Here is a 25872-nt window from a genome sequence, read left to right as displayed (position 1 = left end):
TAAACCTTCAGTTTTTTATCACGCACGTGAAAAAAGGCATAAAAACGCATTGTGCCCGCGCGGAAAAAACGGAACAACTGAACGCAATCGCAGACAAAACTTGCAAAATGGTGCGAGTTTCACTGAACGCATCCGGACCTAATCCGTCACGCTCGTGTGAAAGAGGCCTAAGGGTATGTTCACATGCCGCATTTTCACTTGTCTTTCAGCATTTGCATTTTCCGAACTAAATTTTGTTAGAAGGGATCACCCTAAGATAAGGTGATCACTGCTCGGACCTGTAGTGATCAACAGTAACGAGTGGAGGATTCCAAAGTTTCGGGTGATATCAATGCGCAGTGGGAAAATCCTTTTAGATGCAGGTACAGCTTTGGTTTACAATGGGTAAAATGGTTTTACACACATCGTAGCAAAGATCTTTTGCATGCGAGATGCAGCCAAAATCCTGGATAAGAATGACGAGGATGTAGGTCACATCTGGAAATAAACTTTTGCCGTGTAAATGGACCCCTAGGAACAAAGCCGTCAAGTTATAACAATGCAATTTACCAGGGAAGACAGAAGATTGATCTGTCTAATAAAAATAAACTTTCTACATTTGGAAACCATAAAAAGCAAAAAATAAATAAATCCATGTGAGCACAATATATATGAGACATGTGCTTTGTATGTAATTCATGGCACTTAGCCGCCAAGTCAGTACTGCTGCTCTAAGCATTCCCCCCAGATCTGAATCCTGTCTGCTGACCAGGCTGTAATGTCAGCAGGAAATAATGCCGATTAACATTTACTGAGCAAAGAGCCAAAAAATCCATGACCGTCCTAGAAAATAAGCTTAACTCTTTCACGCTTGGTCAGCAAGCATATGTCCGAAGGAACGTCACAGACCAATCTGTGTAGAAACCCAGTAAATCAGGATGTTTATGATGGTCATCAGACCAGACTGTGGAGCGTCACACATGCAGGGCTTATAAGTGCACAAATGAGCTTGAGGGTAATTTGCATTTGGCAAATTAAATTGTGTAAAAACATTAAGTGTATCTGACAGGTCTCATCAGAGAATAATGTGTGGATTTGCAGAACGCTGCATTTCATTAACGCCTCAATAATCAGACTCGCTCATTCTTTAGGATAATTGAGCCAATAAACGGCACGAGGCACTTACTTTAATGAGAGTCCCATCTTCACTCTGCGATCCCTTGTACAGCTTTTTCTGCTTCCCGCTGCTGATGTTAAATATCCTAAGCAGCAAAAAGTGACAAAAGTGGATTAAGAAAGAAGCAGTAATAAGAAAAGCTCATCACATGCAGGGTACACAAGTCACACAGTGCGTAGACGTAGGAGAGCAGAACTTATCAGGTATTGCAGAGCTAAGGCTCCTTTCACACTTGCGGCAGAGGATTCTGGCAGGCAGTTTCGTTGCCAGAACTCCATGCTGGATCCGGCCGCAAACTGATGGCATTTGGCAGATGGATCCGGATCCATCTGAGAAATGCATTGAAATACTGGCTCAGTCTCTCCACTGTCATCTGGAAAAACAGATCCGGTATTAAATTTTTTTCACAGATTTAAAGGTCTGCGCATGCGCAGGCCGGAAAGCCGGATCCGTTTTGCTGGAACACTTAATGCCGGATCCAGTACTAATACACTTCAATGTAAATAAATGCTGGCAAGTGTTCAGTATTTTTGGCCGGAGAGAAAACTGCAGCATGCTGTGGTATTTTCTCCGTCCAAAAAAAGAGGGACTGAACTGATGCATCCTGAACGGAATGCTCTCCATTCAGAATGCATGGGGATAAAACTGATCAGTTTTTTTCCGGTATTGAGCTCCTGTGACGGAACTCTAGTACCATAAAACAAAAACGCTAGTGTGAAAGTACCCTAAATCTGACTAATAAAGTCATTGCACAAGCTCTTTGGGAGGACAGTGGCTTTCCTGCTTCTCCTACCGAATTGACTTTAAAAGGCTATGTACAAATCTTTTTTTCAATTGGTCTTTATTAAAAATTTGGAATGCAGCCTTGTGTTTATCTAGTAGCAGGATCTGAATTTTAGGCTACTTTCACACTGGCGTTTTGGCTTTCCGTTTGGGACATCTGTCATGGGCTCTCACAAGCAGTCCAAAATGGATCAGTTTTGCCCTAATGCATTCTGAATGGAAAAGGATCCGCTCAGAATGCATCAGTTTGCCTCCGATCAGTCACCATTCTGCTTTGGAATGTTCATCTGACGAAACAGCCAAACGGATCCGTCCTGGCACACAATGTAAGTCAAGAATACAAACAGATCAGTTCTGAACGGATGTAGATGGTTGTATTATCTGAACGGATCCGTCTGTGCAGATCCATGACGGATCCGCACCAAACGCGAGTGTGAAAGTAGGCTTTTCCCTCAACTGACGGCTCCTTATCTCTGACCTTATAAACACTCATAGCTCAGTTCTTATCTTACTGATATGAATGTGGCTTAAATAAGTGTTTATGACCTTTTAGTAATTTAGAGATAAGGGTTATTAAATAGCCAGCACAAAGTCAAAGTACAATTCACACACCTAGAAAAACAGTTAACCCTTTGTGGCAGAATGGCACAATATTTTTAGTACAAACCAATTGAAAAAAGGATTTTTAGTTCAAAAGGAGTAAAATGCAATGCCCACTTTGGGGAGATGCTCTCCAGCTAGTGGCTCTCCTGTTTTAGTAAATGCTTGCATTTGACATCAAACAATGATTTTAGAGCAGGGATCAGCAACCTCCGGGACTCCAGTGGCTGTGAGACTACAACTCCCACCATGCACACTTAAGACGTGCCAAATTATAAAACCGACTGAAGGATAAAAATGTGGCTTACTATACACCAACATTTTGGTTCATCTTACCCCATCCCCTTTCCACTGAGCCACACACCTCTATGTTAAGCCCCAACCTTTGTTGAACAGGGCACAAAAAGTGTCTAAAACATAAATGTAATGCAAAGAACATACGCCGGTTTGTGACGCATATGCCAGAATCCGGGCACATTTAGACTAAGATTTATTCTAATCTTCCCTTTCGTATTTATTCCTGGAGCACAGATTTCTGGTTCTGTAAGACATATTCAGAGTCTATTTCCAGTGCTCATGCCTTTAATTGGCTTGAGATGGTCTATGAAGTATACACAGCACCATAAAATAAACCCTCGCAAGTAAGCATAGTCTTTATACCAATGAGACAGATATGAATGCCATCTTATTTTTGTAGACTCTACATCTCCTATATGGGGACACTTTTCGCTATTATAAATGTTAAGTTTATTTTGCTCTCTAATTTTCAATTAACTACCCTGGATCAAACGAATCTGTTTAGATTTGTAGGATGTCTTTCCACAGGCTATTGCTCCTCTTTACTGGGTATTTTCCATGGGCTGCTCACTTGGCAGGCTTTTTAATTACAATAATGATATTTTAAGAAATCTAAATTGGTAGTAACTCTCCCTCCAACGGGTCTCCCTAAACCCAGTCATATAAATTTGAATGTGTATGCTAATGTAGAGAATGTGAGTATATAAAGTGGATGCAGTGCTCGCTGGAATGCCTGTCTAATATAAATGGCCGATCTTAAAGAGGAGCTGTCACCTCTCCTGACCTGTCTGTTTTAGTAACTACTTGCATTCCCCATATAACAATAATTCTGGAGCATCTCTTCTTAGGACTAGGTTGGGCCATAATTCTTATTCCTGCTGGAAGTTTATGAATAAAGGGACAGATGGGGGGGGTTCCTGCACAGTCTGACACTGGCAGCACTGACTGCATAGTGTCAAACTGTGCAGAGACCCATCTCCAACTGGTAACACCCATCTGTACCTTTATCCATAAACTTCTAGCAGGAATAAGAGAAGAACAGCACAACATGGGGTCATATTAAAACATGCTCCAGAATTGTTTTTAAAAGGGTAATGTAAGTAGCTACTAAAACAGATATGTCAGGAGCAGCGACTCTGAGAGTGGCCCATCAATTATGAAGTCCCGAGGTAGGTATTACCTTTGAGTAACCAAACTACAGGCACATTGTCTTATGTAGAGACTTCATTTTCCAAAATGTAGAGGGAAAAAAAGCAACATAAAATAAGCTGGGAACAGGGACGACCGATAAACAAAACCAAAACTATAAATACTATTGTTACCTGATATTTCGATCCTGGCAACCAATGGCTGCATATTTCAGGCTGGGATCCACATCCATGTCATATAAGGTAGTTTTACGTACAATATGGTGTGTGCGGGTAAAATGGACAGACCCTTCCGCAGTCTGCAAGGAAAACCACACAATATTATGGTGTACACAGGAATGCCTACTACTTTCTATGTATATTCCACGGAACATTACTGCCTTATGGCACCTGCAGGTTGTACTTATACCTTCAGGGGCGGATTGGCTATAGACCTTACAGGAAAATTTCCTGGTGGACCGATGCCCAAGGGGACACCTGAACCCTTCTCCCAGCCAGTAGAAGTTTTTGGGGATGTATTTTCTGATGCACTGTGGTATTTGGCTCTGTTGGGGTGGTATAATGTTCTGCAATATTGTATTCCTGGCCCTTCCTTTCATCAATTTGGACCTGCCTACAAAATGGGGTCACATTTAGTCTTTTTTCCAGGGCCACTTTAAGTTCCCAGTCCGCCCCTGTATACCTTGGTTAGTATTTTACAATTTTTTTCCTGTTCCTCACAGTTAAAACAAACTTGTCACTTGCCAAACCTCCACCATAGGAGACGCCAAAAAACCTCCCACATGGGACTGGATTACTGCATAGACCGTAATGTGTGCACGGTGTGACAATATATAGTCCTATTTTTGTTTGCATTTTAAGTGTATAAGCTCCATTCTGTAAAATCGATCAGCAATTTCCATCACTGATTTTGAGCCAAAACCAGGTGCGGCTCTAAACACAGAACAGGAGCAGATCTTTCCCTTACACCTTATGTCTGTGGAGGCTCCAATTCTGGTTCTGTCTCACAATCACCGATGGAAATCACTAACCAAACACTGGCTGTGAAAGCAGCCTTACAATGGCGTAGTCTTGCATAACAACAAGTCCATTTAAATGTAGGAAACAGAACATTTAATATGTCCAAAGGCAAAATGTGAGTCATGCTGGTTACAGTAGAGACGTCATTCACTGCAGCTTTGAAGGCAGGCTGAGTCACAGTCTAGTCGTGTGCCAGCTGGTCAATACAATGGCAGATCTTGGTTTATGAGGCCTTTAAACACGTCAGGCACAGGTGAATCAGTCACCGTTTGCACTTACTCTGTGTATGATATATACAGATATACATAGGGAAACACAGATATATGCTCATACCTGCTCAGCAGTGCGGAAGTAAATGCTTTTATCTGCTCCACAGCTGATCATTCGCATCTTGCCATCATTAGCTGCAAAATTAACAGATACAGGTTAGCTTCATTTTATATACAAGGAATATATTATTGTGTGTTACTGGCTATAACTAACCAAAACAGTATACTTGGGGCCATGCACAAAGTAATTCCATGTGCAATGACCCTGACGAAAGGAACATGCAGTTCCTAAGATCTCATAATACAGACCCACAGGCACGCCAAGTGCTGCTGTATGGTGCTTGTAAGACGGGCTTCTATAATGTGATGGACCATATGATGTGCGCAGTGACGTCACCAAAGGTACTTTTCCTCCCAGGTCATCAAAGAAGAAGAAAGAAGACGAGCCGGGCAACGCGAACAAGTGGATGAGGTGAGTTTAAATTTGATTTATTATTTTTTTAACCCCTCCATCCCTAATTTACTAAGCATTCTGTATTAAGAATGCTATTATTTTCCCTTATAACCATATTATAAGGGAAAATAATAAAGATCGGGTCCCCATCCCGATCATCTTCTAGCAAACATTAATGAAAAAAATAAAAATAAAAAAATCGCACCGCATCCGCACTTGCTTGCGATTTTATCGCAGCCCCATTCACTTCTATGGGGCCTGCGTTGAGTGAAAAACGCACAATATAGAGCTTGCTGCGATTTTCATGCAACGCACAAGTGATGCATGAAAATCACCGCTCATGTGCACAGCCCAATAGAAATGAATGTGTCTGGATTTAGTGCGGGTGCAATGCATTCACCTCAAGCATTGCACCTGCATGGAAAACTCACCCGTGTGAAAGGGGCCTTAGGGAATTCCATGTCATACTGTATGCGATTTCACCCACAAATAATATTTGCCCAGTCGCAGACTCTTAGTCATTATGACCGTTTGCTCACCAGCAAATTTTACCGCAGTGATAGATGAAGAGTGGTCATCTAAGGTTTGCTGAAGGCTGTAGTCTTTCGATGCATCCAGTACATGGATCAGCCGGTCACGGCTAGCAGAGGCCAAAAGATTCATTCCTAATAGGAAAAAAAAATAAGTATTATAATTATTTATTTATTTGACAGAGCCATTCTTTCCAGGGCATTGTACATGTGAAAAGGGTTTACATACATAATACAAAAACAAGTACAATAAACTGAGTGACAGACCCTGCCTGCGAGGGCTCACAATCTACAAGGGAAAGGGGAAGGAGACAGTAAGCAAGGCAGCAGGTGGCAGCAGGGTGAATGCAGCTTATAAACTTTTCCTGAAGAAGTTAGTGTTTAGGCTGGTTTTGAAGGTTTGGATGTTGGGGCGAGAGTCGAACGTCCTAGGATAGTAACTTCCAGAACATGGGGGATGCACGTGAGATATTTTGGAGATGACTGTGAGGAGTAGAGTAAGGGCCCATGCACACAGCCATTGCCTGACCGTGTCTGTATTGCCACCTGCAATATACGGGCACCGGCCGTGTGTGCACCGTATCATGGAAGGTATGATGCGGTGCAGAAAGAAGCCACAGATCGGAAGACCATGGAAGCACTACTGAGTGCTTCCATGGGTTTTCTGTCTGTTCCTCCTGCATGTAGGGCATGCACTACTTTTTTGCAACGCAGACCGTCTGATGCGGATCAGAGACCCCATTCAAGTGAATGGGTCGACTTCCACAGATGGCAGTCACATGGTTGGTGCCCGCGCAAATTGCATTCCGCAGCACAGTCAAGGCCAGCCCCCGGTCGTGTGCATGAGCCCCTTAAATGAGGTGGTCCTAGGAGGATAGGAGATTATGGATGTATCAGCGGATTAGATCACCGATCTATGAAGAGGAAAGGTTGTGGACAGCCTTGTAGGATGTTGTTAATATTTTAACTGAATGTGTCTGATAATGGAGGGCCAGTGAATGGATTGGCAGAAAGGCAGATACGAAATTAGGGGAGTGGATTAACTGGGCAGCAGAGATGTGGATAGATTGGAAGGGCGCAAAAAAGTGTTAGATGGAAGGCCATGGAGAAGAGTGTTGCAGTAGGTGGGAGATGATGAGGGCATGTACTAGAATTTCATATTATTGTAGTAATAACATGAAAAACATCTGAAATGTATGATGCATAAACACATAAACAAATGCGCACACACACAATATCCATCTATATAGAGAAAAAAAGCTGCAAGATAATATGATAAATACCTGTTTCTGGCTTAGAATATTCCAAACAAAGGATTTCGGAATCATGGGCTTCTACTTTTAAAAGCTCTCTCAGAGACTGCAGCTCATGCACCCTGTAATAAAGAATGGAAACTAAGGCCTGCTAATATAAGGACTTAAAGATTTAGGCTCACACAACACACACAGTCCCTCTGACCAACTGATGCCGGATAGATCATGTACTGATAGGGTGGCTGACAGTATGTTTCATCAATGTTTAGTCACTTAATCAAAAACATAACTTGCTTGTGACATCCAGCATCATACATACAATGTGTACCAATAGGCTATTATGTGCGAGCTCACGCAATCCAATGCGAGTACTCCAGAATCCGATGCAACGGTGCTGCGGAAATATCACTGAATCAGACCGTTTAAATCCAGGCTAATTATGTGTTGGCAGTGAAACAAGGTTGCAAGTGTTTTCTATTCGTCACATGAAAAACTAGTAAATGCAGTGTGTCAAACTCCCTTTAAAAATCCCCAGCACCGCAGTTGAGGCAGATATTCCGATGTAAAGCAGTGCCGTGGATGTTTGAGGTCTCCATGTTCCACAGTCGGATGGTGTTGTCAGAAGAGCAAGTGATGAAAGAGTTTGGGGGCAGGCAGGCCTGGTTGCTGTCTTTCATTTCAGGGTAAACCTAGATGGACGAGAAAAAGAACTCTATAAGTCTATGGTACCTTCTATATCAGGGAACAGTTATCAGAGTCACCCGCTTCACAAGCATCAATATTCCCATAGTACTGAAAGGCAGCTCTGGCAATATAACCAGGATCGCCACTTATATATAATTACAATAAATGGGTTATATGGCTCAGACAACCTCTTGCAAGATTCCTTGTCTGAACCTAAATGTAATATTTAAAAAGAGGCTGTCCAATTATCCTATATTGATGCCCTATCCTCATGATCGGTCATCAGATCGACTGGGCCCGACTGCTTGCATCCCGCTGATCAAGTAGTATCAGTAGTGAATCGCCAGTTATGTTTTGGTCTTTTTTTTTTTGGAGTGGGCATGGCTCCTACCTCTGCGCTCCATACACAGGAAGAGTGATACAGAGCAGAGTAGACTTTTCCAACTTTCTTCAAATCTTTAATGTCCCATACATAAAGACTGTGGTCGTTGTACACACAGGACAGCCATTGGTTGGTGGAGTCAAAGGTCATGCCGACAGTATCTGGGTACTTGGCATCTGCAGCATTGGAGAACAGGCGGCTGGTAGGAGTAGAAGTTGTATAAATAAACTGATACGCGAGAACAGCAGTAGTAAAACATATACATTATCACACTGTATATAATTGCATCCCTTCCTATAACCAGACATGAGAATCAAACTGAAAACTGATACAAAGAGGTACAGTCAATCCTCATTTAAGTCTATAGGTCTTCTAATAGGGCTCTATACAAGGTGGAGAGAGTATATAGAGCTGCAATATACCCCATGTGCATGATGCCTTAGGGCAGTGATGGCTAACCTCCGGCACTCCAGCTGTGGTGAAACTACGACTCCCAGCATGCTCCATTCAATTCTATGGCGTTCTGAGAACAGCCAAGCAACTGTACATCTTGGGAGTTGCAGTTTTGCCACAGCTGGAGTGCCGGAGGTTAGCCATCACAGGCTTAGGGTTACACTTTAAATCATCAGAATCTAATGTATGGTCCACATGCAGTACACTGAACCCATACAATCACTACCAGAAATCAATGCCTAGTTTTAAGGCCTAGGATTTATCAGCACGGTTGGCTGGTGTGAATAATTTCTAAAGTATAGACATTGTATAGCGAGAGAGATGGGAAAGTTTTGCTGGACTTGTAACATTTCTCTGTTCAATTTGCGAACGGAACGCAGGGATGGGAAGAGACATCGCTCTTCAGATAAAGGTTTTTACCATCTGTGTAAGTGGCTGAAAGACCACCGTAAAACCAGGAGGTCAACTAAGAAACTGAACACCGAGTCTGGAGAAGGAAAAACAGTGGAGCTTTTCTAAGCCAAAGCATGCAGCTGTAGGCTGCGGGTCAGGGGAGAAGAAACCCACATGCAGAGATGTGGATCAAAGGGACGACTGTTCTCCTTGAGAAATCCACTGTAGAACATACCAGGCTGAATTCCATTCACTCAGTTTAGGGTTTTACGAAGCACCAGATGCACTAATATCCTATGTAAATGCACAGCGTACATTGCAGGGGAGGACTAGAGATTAATATCACTGCTCCTGGGGCAGTGACACAGCAAACTGTGGTCTTCTCAGTTCACAAGTAAACGCTGCACGAGTCCACAATACAAGAGCTCATACTGTGCTTTCACCCAGAGGATTGCGCAGTGCTTTTTTTTTTTTTTTACACACCAAGACTAAAAGGAATTTTCTGGTACTTAAAAGGAAGAGTCCAGCAGTATTATAGTTTTCATGTATATGGCTCACAGTGAGTTAAAAATAAAGCTATACTAACTCACCAACCCCCTAGCCACTACTGTGGTACCCACTTCCCAGTGAACATGCAGGAAAGGCCTGCTAAGCCAATCACTGGCGGAGACGGGTCACCACTATGGTAAATTATCAGCTGAGACATGACCAGGAAGTGAAGAGCAACGGGACTGGAAAAGCATCAAAACTGTTGTGGTGGCGATCAATGGTGTGAGTATGATGTATTATTTTTTTAACCCACTGTGAGCCATAGATGAATGTAATACTGCTGGACAACCCCTTTAAGCACTGATGAGTAATGAAAAGGGTTTTCTGAGATTTAACGATGACCGATCCTCAGTATCTTATCGGTGAGGGTCCTATACACGGGATCAGCTGTTTGAGAAGGCACCAGTGTTCCTGTGAGCGCTGCGGCCATCTCTCAGCTTTTCCTAGGCCAGTGACGACGTGCTCATAGGCACAGCTCAGTCTTATTGAAGTGAATGAGGCCAAGCGCGATATCCAGCACAACCACTATACTATGTACGATGCTGTGCTTGGTGAGCACAGAGAAGGCCACTGCGCTCACAGGAGTGCTGGTGCCTTCTCATACAGCTGATCAGCAGGGACCCAGGTGTCGGACCCCCACTGATCAGTATAAAAATCTCAGAAAACCCCTTTAATGTTTAACTGGTACACGGTCTGATCCCCAGGACCTCCGCCAATTAGCAGAACAAAGAGTCACCGGTGTGGCTATGCCCGACACTGTAGTCCAGTCCAGTTCACCCGAGTTGGTAGTACCAGGCATAGTGCCTCTGCCAAAAGGGCTCCTTCATTCTTGATCTATAGGGGTCTCCTCACTGATCAAACATTAATGAATTATCCCAAGGATAAGTCCCAGAAAACACTTCCAAAATGAATTAAAATAATTCTAAAGTGATGTAAAAATAGGAATGTAATTCTGTCTTCTCAAAGTTCAATAATTGTTGTATTTAAATACTTAAGATGGAGATCTGTCAGGGGATTGGCTAGGAGATGGAATGTTTCACAGAAAACATAGCAAGTGTCAAATTCATCAAGGTTTGACATTTGGTCTTACCTAGCCTCAGTGACTGTGGCAATGTCTACTCCAAGGCGATGTGGCTTTGGCATGGTGCTAAGAAAGTGCAAGTTGTTTGGGTTAAAGATGCGTACAGTGCCGTCGGCACAACCGCAGAAAATATACTCCTGGTTCACAATGATGCAGCTTGCCATGGTGGTCTGGAAGGAGAGAGAACATTTAGTGATCCCAACATGACTAGGACACACCTCATATGAACGTATTAATATGCCATACAGTGTATACAGTAACGGTAATGCAAATTTCCAACCTTTCTAATTTTAATATAGATTAAAAATGTTGTCTTTATATTAATAAACCTTCACGCAGTCAGAGCTCTGTTTTGTTCTGCTACAGAATCCAAAATCTTTGTCAGATACACAAAGTTAAAGGGGTTGTCCGGGTTTAGGGCTGAACCCAGATATCACCTCTTCTGTATTCACATACTAAGTACGAGAGGAGCATCTGAGCATTTCCTTGCTGCATCACAAGTTCCTGTTTGTTGAGAGTCGGTGACATACTGGACTTCACAACACTATGCTAGTCGGAGGCTTCCGCCTAGCAGTGAGCCCGGTGACATCACTGGCACAGATGGGCGCTGTATAGTGCTGCCCTAGGCTCTTTTGGAGGTGGGTACTAGCATTAGTATTGTGAAGCAAGGATATGCTCCAATGCTCCTCTCATACATACTAAGTGAATACAGAGGAGGTGATATCCAGGTTCAGCCCTGAACCCAGATATTCTTTGGCTGCCGGCAGCCACCAGTACCAGGGGTTTAGGAGGCTGCTATCAGGCTCCACGCAGTGGCGGCTGCAGCCACACACATTTTTTTTTTACGGATTTGGCGCAGTCAATGCTACAGAGATACGACAAACTTCAGCACAGAAATTGGATTTAATAACAGTGTTAAAAGGTGGACATTCATTTTAAATGCACAATATGTTAATGATAATCAAAATCTATATAAATCTTTCCAAATCGAAGAAAAGAGTTGGCGCAGCCTTACTGGCAATTCTCATTGAAGCTATCAGAAATAGTATAAAAATGGGCGCTCAGACTGTAGTAAGCACCTACAGAGAACTAAAGCTCTACAATAAAGACCTACCCTGAGCTCTACCCATTTGTCCAGAAGTCTTCGGTCGTTGAATTCACACAGCAGCCCAGAGGATGTGATGCAGAAGGTACTGCTCGCCTTCTTTCCTTTACCACATGCAACGTCAGTGAAGAAATTATTCCTGAGTTCACCCAATAGGCCTGAGCGCCCCAAAAGAGGAATAGTAGAATTCACCTGAAACGAAGAATGGAGCATTTCATCAGATGACTATTTTAAAAACCGATACAGTAAAAAAATGTATCACATGAAGTCACGCTACAACGTATTTCAGATAGATCTGTTGTGCTATTAAGAAATAGTAGATTTGTATCTCCTTTTATAGTACAAGAGTGTGGCGGCTCTCTCTAACTCAAAAAGATGGAATAAGGTGCTCAATCCAGACAAAGCGTACCCGACGCTTGTAGTGGGGAAGAGTAAGTAGAAGTAGAGGGATGGCACTCAAAACATTTGTGTTGTATGGGTAAATATATTTATTAAGGGAATGGCTCGGTGTGCCTGGTCGAGTAAAAGCTGTGTAAAAACTAAGTACAATATCATACAACAAATATCATTAAAAAACTAACAATCACTGATAAATATGAGTATCAAATGTAAAAAACGTAAAAAACTCAATGGTATAATGGATGTTAATTTGATAAAATCCTGTTGGAAAAAGGAAGCAGGTTTTCTCTTATACAGCTATAGAGAGAATCCCACACCAATGGAGAGGCGGCAATCATATAGCCGCCATGTCTAGGTCCGAATCCAGGAAAATATTTGAATTCAACATAATGATTCCAAGAGGTCTCAATGCAGAGATGGAAATCTTTGGCTTCCTATAAAAGAGACGAAATGGAGTACATCCATCTTGTTAGACCATGGTGGGGTGCCCACCTTGGGAATTGGGGTCGTAGTCAGGCTGTCTATCAGCACTCCGACCCCTCCTCCCGGGTGAGCCCCTCTCCATACCCACCATCAACCACTCCACCTCTAATCTACACCATATTTGGAAGATACTAGGATGCAATCAGACTAATACATCACTTTTTGACACACAATTGATAATTACAGAGAGATGAACACTATAGCAGTATACCCTATCCCCATCTATTCTCAGACCATCCAATATGTCATATAAACTATATGTATATTGATCTATTATACCTATCTATCATCTCCCATTCCACCGTATATCTAATCTATATATTCCTAATTCACACATGCCTAATGCACATCATTCTAGGTTGAGACTAATAGGTGTACTCTTTATATACCTTTTATATATTTGTATTGTATTTTTAAATATATTTAAATTTTTATCTCATTGTTTTAAGTTATTACAACAATGTGACAGACTTAATAATAATAGCATATCTCAATGGATGTATATATATCTATCCCAATTTTGCCTCTGAAGATCCAGGACACAATTTACCCAACACCAAGAAAAAAAAACTCTTGACCACTCCCACAACCACTAATTGGATCTAATTAGACCCATATAAATTCCTAACAAGTAATAGGCAACTCATTCCCACTGAAGAAGGAGCAGGACGCTCCGAAACGCATATGGGGCATTGAGTCAGCCTATTCTAACTAGCTAGCACCAAACAAAAGGATCCTACAACTAAACAGAAGCTTCCCTCCTGTGGAACTGCAGCGTCTTTTCCCGCCACTAGCCTCCACGTGGCAAGCCGATACGGAATCGAGCGGGAAATCTCTCTGACGAATGTGACGTCACCGGAAGTGACGACAGCAGCAGCAACCAACAGTGGGAGCGCCCAGCGGGCGGGAACATCGTACGTGGACGCCGTCCTGCAGGCAAGAGCCGTCTACTATCCCACCAGGAGGGTAATGTACCTGCTTACATAGTGGCAGTTGTCATAAGGAGACATTTACCCCACATAATACTCCTTAAGTACTTATCAGACGTCTTTTTTTGCAGCAGGATTGTATACATATTGATTATATGATATATCAGGACATTGTTCTTTAGGCTACCTTATCCAATTTTTTTCCTATCGGACATTATAACATTAGACTGGATTTCCTTTCAAAACGTTTTTTTCCAACAGGCCTATAAAACCTGCTTCCTTTTTCCAACAGGATTTTATCAAATTAACATCCATTATACCATTGTACCATCGAGACAGTTTTTTACATTTGATACTCATATTTATCAGTGATTTTATGATATTTGTTGTATGATATTGTACTTAGTTTTTACACAGCTTTTACTCGACCAGGCACACCGAGCCATTCCCTTAATAAATATATTTACCCATACAACACAAATGTTTTGAGTGCCATCCCTCTACTTCTACTGTATGTCCTTTTACACAAAACATCTGCTGAATATGATCCAGTTTTTATTCTGAAGAAGTTGATAAAATAATACTCCGCTGTGACCAGCATTCTAGCCCCCCAAAGGGGGTGGTGGCCAGGGTTCACTTTAAGCTGCGTGGCCGTTCTATAGTGCCACCGCTCACCGCCGCAGAACTCTGAACAGGCCAAGCCATGCTACCCACAGGGCCCACAGTGTCCCTACTATACGTCCTGACACCGCTGCATCTGTGTGAGGCCGCGCTGCTTCTGAAAGATCAGACGGACAGAACTGCAGTGCGGCAAGAAGGAGGAGGTGGCGGCGGCGCTGCTAGCATGGAGTCCCGTGAGGGAGGCACACTACCGCATGATCTGCACTAGCGTTATATGTGGTTTTACACATTCCCCATGTAATTCTGAAGAATCTATTCTTATGGCTCTATGTTGTGCCATTCCTTTATAATTTCTTCTAGAAGTTATGAATGAATTGCTAGCAGACTGCAGTAAAGGTACAGAGGGGTGTTACCAGATGGAGGGGATGTCCCTGCATGGTCTCACTCTATCCAATCAGTGCTGCCATTGTCAGACTGTGCAGGTACACACCGCATACTGGTTACCACCCCTCTGTACCCTTACTGCAGACTGCTAGCAATTCATTCATAGCTTCTAGTAGAGATAAACGAATGACACAACATGCAGAAATAAGAACAGATGCTCCAGAATTGTTATTACACGGGGAATGCATGGAGCTATTAAAACAGACATGTCCGGAGCGGTGACAGGTCCTCTTTAATAGCTGGTGTTAGCTCTCCATTTTAGTGTTTTGCTCAAGTGATAGGAAAATAAGTAGTTCATAAAATGCATCATAGCCTTGGGCTATTAGAAATCTGTCTGCCTGGTATGCGGACATGGTACAATGCAGGATGTTCAACGACAATTTTTATCATAGAGACTTTAAAGTATAACTGTCAAATATATTTTTGGGGAGTATTGGATTGTGGTGATTATTATCTCCTTGGTTGCCATATTTCAACTTTTCACTGTGTATTCAATTACCCCTTAATTCCACAGTTTTGTTCCCTGTACTGCCTACTTTTACCTGTGCTTAAAACCAGGTTGCTATGCAGGGTCGTCTATGTGTTGAAGGACGGAGGACTCAGAAGCACGCAGCGTGCAAGGTCACATTACTGACAGCCAGGGACTGTAAGTAAATGATTAAAGCAAGGTCCTCCCCAGCAGCTGATAACCGTGCCTGGGCTGTGTACACTTCTCCCTGTCCCTGCGCTTGGCAGACGCTCCCTGACTCAGCAGACTGGGACAATGCAGAGTGGAAGCAGCGCAGACCAGGGACGGGAGATCTGCCATCTGCTCAGTGTATAAATGAAAGCAACGTGTGGTAAGAGGACCCCTTTGTGCTGCAGGAGATTAACCCTTTAGGGGGGAGGGCTCTGGTTACTGACACTTTTGGGGGGCTATGGTTACTGGCTAGTGAGGGCAGGCGGGATTAGCCTCAGGGTGAGGGCAGTGGCGGCCATCTTAACTGAATAGTGAAATTGCAGTTTTATGCAGACTGGTTGCTAAGGGCTGAATCTTATTAAATATGGGGTAAGTCAGTCTAATAGTAACTTATTCTGGAATATCATGTTATTAGTAACTACATATATGAAAATTGAAATTAGGGTCTAAGTGTGACAGTTATCCTTTAAGTATACCTACAGAGCAAGAACCAGGTTACAGCAAAATTAAAGGGTTGTCTGATTATCAGATCGGCGGGGGGTCCGATTCAGTGACCCCCCCTGGCGATCAGCTGTTTAAAGAGGACCTTTCACTACAATAAAAAAATCTCCCTGCACTTACTATTATCCCTGGGTGCTGCTCCGTTCTCCCGGTATATCATGTTATTAGTAACTACATATATGAAAATTGAAATTAGGGTCTAAGTGTGACAGTTATCCTTTAAGTATACCTACAGAGCAAGAACCAGGTTACAGCAAAATTAAAGGGTTGTCTGATTATCAGATCGGCGGGGGGTCCGATTCCGTGACCCCCCCGGCGATCAGCTGTTTAAAGAGGACCTTTCACTACAATAAAAAAAATCTCCCTGCACTTACTATTATCCCTGGGTGCTGCTCCGTTCTCCCGGTATAGGCTCCGGTATCTTCATATGTTCGGCTCAAATGGGAGGAGCCTGCCGGCGTCTCCTTCTCCCAGGCTGTAGCGCTCAGCTCATAGCCTGAGAGGTTTTTTTTCTCCTTGGGAGAAGTAGACGCCGGCAGGCTCCACCCAGTTGAGCTGAACATATGAAGATAACAAGATACCGGAGCATATACCGGGAGAACAGAGCAGCGCCCAGGGATAATAGTAAGTGCAGAGAGATCCCTGGGCGCCGCTCTCCATGTCTGTATGCTTAGTTTAGATTTTTTATTGTAGTGAAAGGTCTTCATTAAAGTGAAGGCCGCGCTTGTACATTTCTCTTCATTGCAACAGCGAGCAGGTGTAATTACACATAAGCCGTCCCATTCACTTTAACAGGACGGCTCCGTAGAATAAGTCATCATTAAAAAAAAAAAAAAAAAAGAGGGAGGACAACCCCATTAGCGCAGACCTTCAGATGCATTGATATTATCATCATCGACAACACAGCATTACTACCACTGCTGGAATACTGATACATCAGTTTGTCCACATGTTTTATTCAGACAGAAGGACTGAAGTCATTAGTCAGGGAAATCCAAACAAATGCAATACTCCAAGAGCTCCAACATATTCCTGGAGTTACCTTTGAGGACTTTGCTTCATCCAAGTACCAGAATTTGACTGTGTCTGTTTCCAGCAGTTACAAAGTAGCTGCTGTCTTCCGAGAAGGAAACTGCCGTCACTTTACTAGATACTTTGTTTGCTGCTACAACAACATTTTTCTGAAAGAGAAAAAGAAAGAAAAACATTTGACTGTGAAAAGGTGAATACAAAAAATAAGTTTCCTTCAGTTTTCTGAGGACATTTATCTCTTCACTCTGGAAAAGCAATAGACAACATTGAAAATACATCTTCTACTGTAGACAAAACCTTTGTACCAGGGACAGTATGTTCTGAGACCAATGCGTACACCTTAAAACGCTTTACATAACCCTTAATAAATGAACTACCATAGCAACAGCGGGGACTGCAGGTTCTCACCATTCAACCTTCCTTCAGCCCCGTAACACGGCTTCAATGGTATATACCGGCGTATAAGACTACCCCTTTTTCAACACACAGCAGTACATTACTGCATCCCACCACCATCCCTGCATCCCACCACCATCCCTGCATCCCACCACCATCCCTGCATCCCACCACCATCCCTAGGTACCACCGCCATCCCATGGTATCACCACCATCCCTAGGTACCACCGCCATCCCATGGTATCACCACCATCCCTGCATCCCATTACCTTCCTTGTCCTCCCTCCCAGACCCTAAACATGTGCCACCTATACCCTGAACATGTTTTTGTTATGTTATTCTTCATATTCACATATGCACATCTGCGCCGCACTTAGATACGCCGCAAGGAGATCTCGCACATGCGCAGAAGCGAGATGCGAGCGGCCGTGAGGATCCCGTGTAATCACGCTCGCCGCATGAAATCTCGCACATGCGTAGGAGCGAGATGCGAGCGGCCGGGAGGATGGCGGTACAAGGAGCATACAAGGTACAGAGCAGGGGGGAGGCATACAAGGTACAGAGCAGGGGGCGGTATACAAGGTACAGCGCAGGGGGGGGCATATGCCGTGGGTTACATCGCAGCTCTCAGCTGCTGGGGATACAAGGCAATAGCCTGGGCTCTCTCTGTTGATAATTCGGGCGTCCCGGCACTGCAGCGCCCGCCATACCCGGCGTATAAGACGACCCCCGACTTTTGAGAAAATTTTCATGTGTTAAAAAGTAGTCTTATACGCAGGAATATACAGTACATCCTTTATACCTGTCTAACAGGATGCGGATGGAGGCAACATCTAATGTTTTTCCTTCAGTCTGAACAATGCCATACATGGCGAGATATCGAAGAAAAAAAAAAGAAAAAAAAGAAAAAACATCTGAAGACAGGAAGACGTCTTGATAGAAAGCAGACACCTCTCTATGCTTCCAGGGCGACAGGGGTCTATCCCTTTACTTTTAGTATGAGAAAAGGGAATGATCAAGTCACTGGAATAATAATGTGCAACATGTTGAAAAATGTTCTTTTTTGTCATTAACCTGTCCGTATGACAATACAGTATTGGGTAGATGTAACAATAAAATAAACGCTGATCAGATGTAAAGGTTTCAGCATGTGAACAAGTGCTGGGTATTTTTTCATCACTATGGGGGAGATTTGTTAAGACCAATGCTTTCTGTGCTGGTCTTGATATTCCTTGCACTGCCGGAGCATGCACCACAGTTATGTCGAGGCGCAGGTCTCATCATAAATTAGGCGCCGTATCCTTCAGCATAAACAGAAATCTATGACCGCTTAGAGCTGCTGTAGATTTATGGCTTCATTTGCACCAGAAAACTAACTTTAATGAAGATAAATTTGTCTTAGGTATTGGTCATGCCCCTTTTCTGCCCTTACCACACCCCCTTTTGTAAAAAAAAATGGCAAGGGCGGCGTGAAAAGAGGCACTTACGCCTTTTTTTTTCCCCTTAAAAAGTAGCAAAACACAGCTTGCGACTTTTTAAATCTAGTGCAAGAGGGACGATAAATTTCCCCCTGTATAATGGAGTTATCTACATGAAATCATCTCGATCAGGGATGCTCAGCCTGCGGCCCTCCAGCTGTTGTAAAACTACAACTCCCACCATGCCCTTCTGTAGGCTGTCTGGGAATTATGGGAGTTGTAGTTTTCCAACAGCTGGGAGGGCCGTAGGTTGAGCATGCCTGATCTAGATAAAAGATGTAACTACAGGACAAATGCTTGGGAGGCAGAGCTAATGGCTATGGAGCAAGGTCTAGGTTCAGAGCAAGCGCCATCTAACAGGTGCTGGGGAGACATGTCCATGACACTACATGATGGCATATCACTAAAATATACAATCACTTCATGATCAGTGTGGGCGTCATTTGTGACCTCTGCACTTGCCCTTTTTTACTTTTCCTTTACAATGACGCTCTCTAGCTCTGTCCAGAGAAAAGCAAGACAACTCCAATCACACATTTCTCCTGAGGACTGGTGGGGGTCCTGGAAGTGATGGTATATCCTAGCGATAAGTCATCACCTTTCTTCATGAGAAAACTCCTTTAAAGTGACTGCATCATAAAACATTCTACATGTTTTAAACCAGCACCTGTATCTGAATTCTATTGAAATTGCATGTAATTAAAAATTTTGCATAGCCAGTGAGTTATTTAAGAAAATGTATCTGTATAGCGCCACCTGCTGTTTGTTCTTTTCCTTATTTTTTGTCCGTCTCACTGAGGTGGTTGCACATGCTCGGTTTAAATCTTCACGTCACCAGCCATATGTTCTGCTAGAAGCTGTGGCCGTTACAGGGAGATACTTATAGCTTTGTTAGAAAGGTACTGTCATGTTCTATATGATGCCTGATTTTCATTTTTTACATCAGTCATGCCATAACCCCTTTAATCGTTCTATGGGTTATTAAAAGTGGTACATAAGGGAGGCATCTGAGTACGCATCAAGCACCTGTACAACTCAGTGCTTACCTTCCACGACCACACGTTGACGATCATATCATGCTGGTATCCAACAGACACTATGTATTTGGAGCTTGGGGAGAAAGCGACACAGGCGACGCCATACTTGTGTTCTTGAAGTTCTGCTACTTGTGTTCGTTCAGCCACATCCCATACCCGCACTGCAGGCATGTGCCCACTCTGTGAACAGAAGGAAGGTGACAATAAGTAGACGGGACATACAAATATAGAGCCTTCACCACTGCATGATGTAGTGACTACAACATGGGTCACTCCATAGGTTTGAAACTACAACTCCCAGCAGGCAGTTCTCTGAACTCCCATAGAAGTAGACAGAGCACGCTGAGAATTGTATATTCACAACACAATAAGGGTCAGTGATGAATCAGTTGTGCACTGGTGCCAGTCTCCTCACCACAGAGTGCACCCCTGAGGTACCTAGGTAGATGGGTACGGAGGATTACAAAGGTCCTTCTCAGGATGCTACAAAGTCATACGTAACCGCTGAAAACAGAGGGCAGAGCGCCTGACCAAGATACAGGTGAGTGACTTACAGGAAGCGTTTGCAATTAGACAACTCCTGTAACAAAGTCATTTTCTGCAGATTATAAAGGGTTTTCCTAAGGCCTCATACACACGACCATATCAGTTTTTACGGTCCGCGGATAAGCTAGACACTGATACCGACCGAGCACATCTAGCATTTTCCATTCTGCAGGTCCCGTACTATTTTACAAATGCATACAATGTCCTAGGAATAGGACATTTTTTTTTTGCAGGGCCGCAGTGTGCTGTCTGCATCTTTTGCGGCCCCACTGGAATGAATGGGTCTGCGTCCGATCTGCAAAAAATGTGGATTGGATGCGGACTGAAATAATGGTTGTGTGCATGAGGCCCAAGTATGACATTTTGATTGCCTATTTCTATAATAGCCTGCTAATGATTGGTCAGTGAGAGCGGACCTTCAGAAGGAGTTGCTTTGCCCGCAGGGGTATGAGGGTCATTTCCGCACTGATCAAACATTAACAGCCTATGATAAGTCATCTTATGGAGTTATAAAATATCCTCCTACCCAAGACTATTAAATGTGAAAATACATGGAATCTAAGGTCTGTGGGGGTCCCCATTACTGAGCCAGCACAATGACATGTAAGGATTATCGCTATGGGACATTTAAGGGAGTCTGTCAGCAGTTCTGAGCATGCTAAACTGCTATCAGCACTAGGTAGAGGCTGGAGAGAGCAGTACAAACATACCTTCTGTTGAGCTCCTATCAGAAGTAGTGTGAATATGAAGTTTTAGGGCTAATTTACACATTAAGTGTTCGATCAGTGATTGTGAGCTAAAACCAGGTTTGGGCCAAAAAACAGAACAGGTGCAGATATTTCCCTAATACCTTATCTCTGCGAAGGCTTCACTCCTGGTTTTGGCTCACCATCATTGATGATAATCCTTGACGTCTATGTCTTATTCTGACGGATACCGCCCTCAGGTGCCCCGGAGGCGGAGTTTAGATGTAAAGTGCTCTCTGCATACAGCTGCTTCAGAGTCCCTCCCCACTGCTCTGATTGACAGCTGTAATGGTCTTCTGGTTGGTCGCTATAGCTGTCACTCAAAGCAAAAGGGGAGGTGCTGTGAAGCAGCTCAATGTAAAGAACTCCTCACAGGGAAGCTCCGCCCCCCCCCCAGGGCACTTGCAGAAGCAAAATCTAGCAGAATAAAAGTTCATATTCACACTACTCCCGATGAGAAAAACTCTATAGTAGCCATGTTTTTTCTGCTCTCCTAAGCCCTTACATGGTACAGTCAGCAGCTTAGCATGGTCAAAACTGCTAAAAAACTAAATTATGCCTTTCAGGCTTTACTGAGGGCAGAATTTTAAACCTTTTCCTAATAAAGCTATGGTAATGGAGCCAATATTAAAATCACATCATAATGTCAATCCCTGACAAATTGCTTAAACGAGAATACCCAAAACCAGTGTTATAGGATGGAAGTCGCATACGGCAGCAATAATTTGTGGGCAACCACTGGAAGCTGAGAGCGGTTAAAGGATTTATTTTATGCTGCACATGGGAAACTGAGTTTTTAGGAAAGTTGGTAGCTTGTCAATATGATTTAATCTGCTTTATTAGACATATGTCTGCAACATCTGGGGCCGGGTAAAAAATAGACCTAATCCTGGAGGAACGGCCGGCGGCGAGATGGAAAGAACACAAGCAGCATCTGCTCTGCCCGGCCGTGGAAATCAGAGAAGAAAACCCTCAATTCACTGGACCCACCAATCTCCATGAGGTACTGCAGAAAAATGGAAAATCTACCATTCTGTGCAGGAAAAATATATTTTTAGATTTGAATAGCGGAGGCATTTTGGGATGTGGTGATGCTAATTGTTTATTTAAAGGTTTATTCTGGTTAGATTAACAAGATAGGGGATAACTATTAGATCTGTGGGGGTTCTACTACTGGGAGCCCCACCTATCACAATAACGGGGGCCCTGTAAACCCCCCCAAATGAACAGAGGTCGGCAGGGCATCCGTTTCATTAATTTCTATGGGAAATACTGAGACAGTCGAGCGCTGTACTCCAGAACTTCTATAGAAACGAGTGGAGTGGCCACAGGTGGGCTGCAGATTGTTGGGGGTCCCAGCGGTACGACCCCAACCGATCTAATAGTTATCCCCTATCCAAAGTATAAGGGATAGCTTATTCTAACCAGAAAACCCTTTAATATTATTTTTAAAAAGGGATGATTTGTAATTTTATCTTATTTTTTTAACTCTGTTTTAGTCCCCCTCGGAAGTTATAATGGGCATCTGTCAGCAGATCTGTACCTATGGAAATGGCTGATCTGTTACATGTACACTTGGCAGCTGAAGACATCTGTGTTGGTCGCATGTTCATATGTGCCCACATTGCTGAGAAAACTATGTTTTAATATATGCAAATGAACCTCTAGGAGCAACGGGGGCGTTGTCATTACACCTAGAGGTTCTGAACTCTCTGCAACGGCCGCGCCCTCTGCTGCACTTTGATTGACGGGGCGAGGTGTGATGACACTTGCACTGCCTGGTTCTGTCAGTCAGGGAGAGGGCACAGCAGTTGCAGAGATAGCAGAGCCTTTAGGTGTAACGGTAATGATCCTGTTGCTCCCAGAGGCTCATTTGCACGTGAACATGGGACCAACACAGATACCTTCAGCTGCCAAGCGCAGATGTCCTTTAACATGTAACTGTCTAATCGCCTCTCTCATAGACTGCATAGGTTGTCACAACAACTGAATGGCCCCTGTGATCTTGGCACAGGGGAGCTGTCCATTCTCTGTGAGCGCAGTGCTCCCGGAAAATAACCTATGAGATGTCCAGGTCCCAACTGACCATTACATAGGTTAAAAGTCATTGATTGGAGTAATCGCCAAATCACAGACTCTGCCTCTGAGTGTCTGGTGTCTAGGTGATGTCCTGCTCACCACTGTGGCCAGAGATGGTCTACAGCGGTCACGTGCCCCCTGTCAACATAGTGTTGATATCAGCGCACCAGGAAGATGAAGAGCCGGCTGTGGATCAACATAGACCGAATCCAGCGGCGGAGACCAGCGTATGTATGATCACTACCATGGGTCACCAACACCGGTATGCCTAATATAATGTTGGATAGTGGTCGGCAAGGGGTTAATGTGAAAAATTATACTATTCACCTAGCTACCATGGGCATATTGGTAACTGTTATCAGAATAGTTTATGCAACATCTAACCTCAACATAATGCACGATGCCTAGCCACGGACCTAAAACAAACTCCATATTTGATGCTTTAATATGTAAAAATAATACTTGCCTCTCCTGTAACCAAGAACTTTCCATCTGGAGAAAATGCAAGAGCAGTGATAGTTTTTCTGAAAGAAGAAGAAAAAAAAAAAAAAAGAAAAAAAAAAATCTGTAAAATTCCATATAAATAAGACCTACACAATGCCTGTAATATGACAATACAAGTCTATGGAAAAACCAGGAACCTCAAAACATGATGCAAGCATTCAACATTGCCAGAGACGCGTAAAAAATGTCACAGCTCCAACATGCTGCGTTATTAAACACTGGAGACCCATAAACCACCCCCTAATAAACACTAGTGATAAACTAAAACCTAAAATAAAAAAACAGGATAATGCCCAAATTCGAATGGTAATATTCCAGCTAGGCTTTGGATGACCCTTTGGAGGGTGTCCTAAACCCTACACCCGAAACTATGATGTTTTCCTAATAAACTGATGACTGTACCAGACGGGCGGGGCGCTGAGGTCATTTCCCATGAATAATAGTGGAATCACCAGGTTCTGTGTACCAGCGTTACCACTTTTACTACTGAAAGGTTTTGTTTTTATGTGACTGGCATTAATAATCCGCTGAAAGCCAGATGAAAGGTTTTTACCGCCCAATAAATTGAGGGGGAAGAAACAGTTTACGGTTCCTGGTAGAGCAATGTTATTTTTGGGAGTATAATTTATTGTAAATTTACAAAACTGTTATATTACAATCATTTTTTTTTCATCTTAAGAGGAAAGATAAAGTGCGTCAGTCTTTACAACAAGCTGCCCTTAGTCGATGGCTCCATATTACAGGTGAAACTCAAAAAATTAGAATATCGTGCAAAGTTCATTTATTTCAGTAATGCAACTTAAAAAGGTAAAACTAATATACAGTCCTGATCAAAAGTTTAAGACCACTTGAAAAATGGCAAAAAATTATATTTTACATTGTTGGATCTTAACAAGGTTCCAAGTAGAGCTTCAACATGCAACAAGAAGAAATGAGAGTGAGACAAAACATTTTTTGAGCATTCAATTAATTGAAAATAACGATTAAACTGAAACAGGCTGTTTTTCAGCTGATTTTAGGACCACATGCCTTCAAAAGGCCAAATCTGTGCAAAGATATGGATTCATTGTCATTTTCTGTCAGGTAGTCACACGTTGCGATGGCAAAGGCAAAAAAACTCTCCCTTTTTGAACGTGGTCGGGTTGTTGAACTGCATTAGCAGGGTCTCTCACAGCGCGCCATCGCTGCTGAGGTGGGACGCAGTAAGACATTTGGAATTTCTTAAATGATCCTGAGGGTTATGGAACAAAAAAGTCAAGTGGAAGACCCCCAAAAAATTTAATCAGCACTGAGCCGGAGGATCCAATTGGCTGTCCGTCAAGACACTGGACGATCCTCGACCCAAATTAAGGCCCTTACTGGTGTTGACTGCAGCCCCATAACCATCAGACGGCATCTGAGACTGAAGGGCTTCAAAAACAAAAAACGTCTTCAAAGACCTCGTCTCCTTGAACGCCACAGAACTGCTCGTTTGGACTTTGCAAGAGAGCACCAAACATGGGACATTCAAAGGTGGAAGAGAGTTTTATTCTCTGATGAGAAAAAATTTAACCTTGATGGTCCTGATGGTTTCCAACGTTACTGGCATGACAAGCAGATCCCACCTGAGATGTTTTCTACGCGCCACAGTGGGGGGGGGGGGGGGGGCGCCAAAATGGTCTGGGGTGCTTTTTCCTTCAGTGGAACAATGGAGCTTCAGGAAGTGCAGGGGCGTCAAACGGCTGCTGGCTATGTCCAGATGTTGCAGAGAGCATTCCTCATGACTGAGGTCCCTCGTCTGTGTGGTAACGACTGGGTTTTTCAACAGGAGAACGCTACAGTGCACAATCCCCGCAGGACAA

The 25872-nt window shown here is 43.3% G+C and overlaps 1 protein-coding gene across 1 annotated transcript in view; it reads right to left on the bottom strand.

Annotated features, from left to right (window-relative positions):
- MAPKBP1 (mitogen-activated protein kinase binding protein 1) overlaps nucleotides 1–25872 on the bottom strand; it is a 136786-nt gene that overhangs the window by 29958 nt on the left and 80956 nt on the right. The window contains 13 exon segments of the mRNA XM_044271254.1: nucleotides 1166–1241; nucleotides 4159–4283; nucleotides 5338–5408; nucleotides 6267–6392; nucleotides 7541–7658; nucleotides 8047–8199; nucleotides 8586–8775; nucleotides 11062–11222; nucleotides 12167–12349; nucleotides 17256–17294; nucleotides 17296–17394; nucleotides 20166–20336; nucleotides 23994–24051. Coding sequence (XP_044127189.1) covers nucleotides 1166–1241; nucleotides 4159–4283; nucleotides 5338–5408; nucleotides 6267–6392; nucleotides 7541–7658; nucleotides 8047–8199; nucleotides 8586–8775; nucleotides 11062–11222; nucleotides 12167–12349; nucleotides 17256–17294; nucleotides 17296–17394; nucleotides 20166–20336; nucleotides 23994–24051 — 1570 coding nt within the window.

Source organism: Bufo gargarizans, chromosome 11 (assembly GCF_014858855.1).
Source record: "Bufo gargarizans isolate SCDJY-AF-19 chromosome 11, ASM1485885v1, whole genome shotgun sequence".
NCBI lineage: Eukaryota > Metazoa > Chordata > Amphibia > Anura > Bufonidae > Bufo > Bufo gargarizans.
Note: the sequence above shows the minus strand (reverse complement) of the source record. Positions and strands in the feature narration are given on the sequence as shown.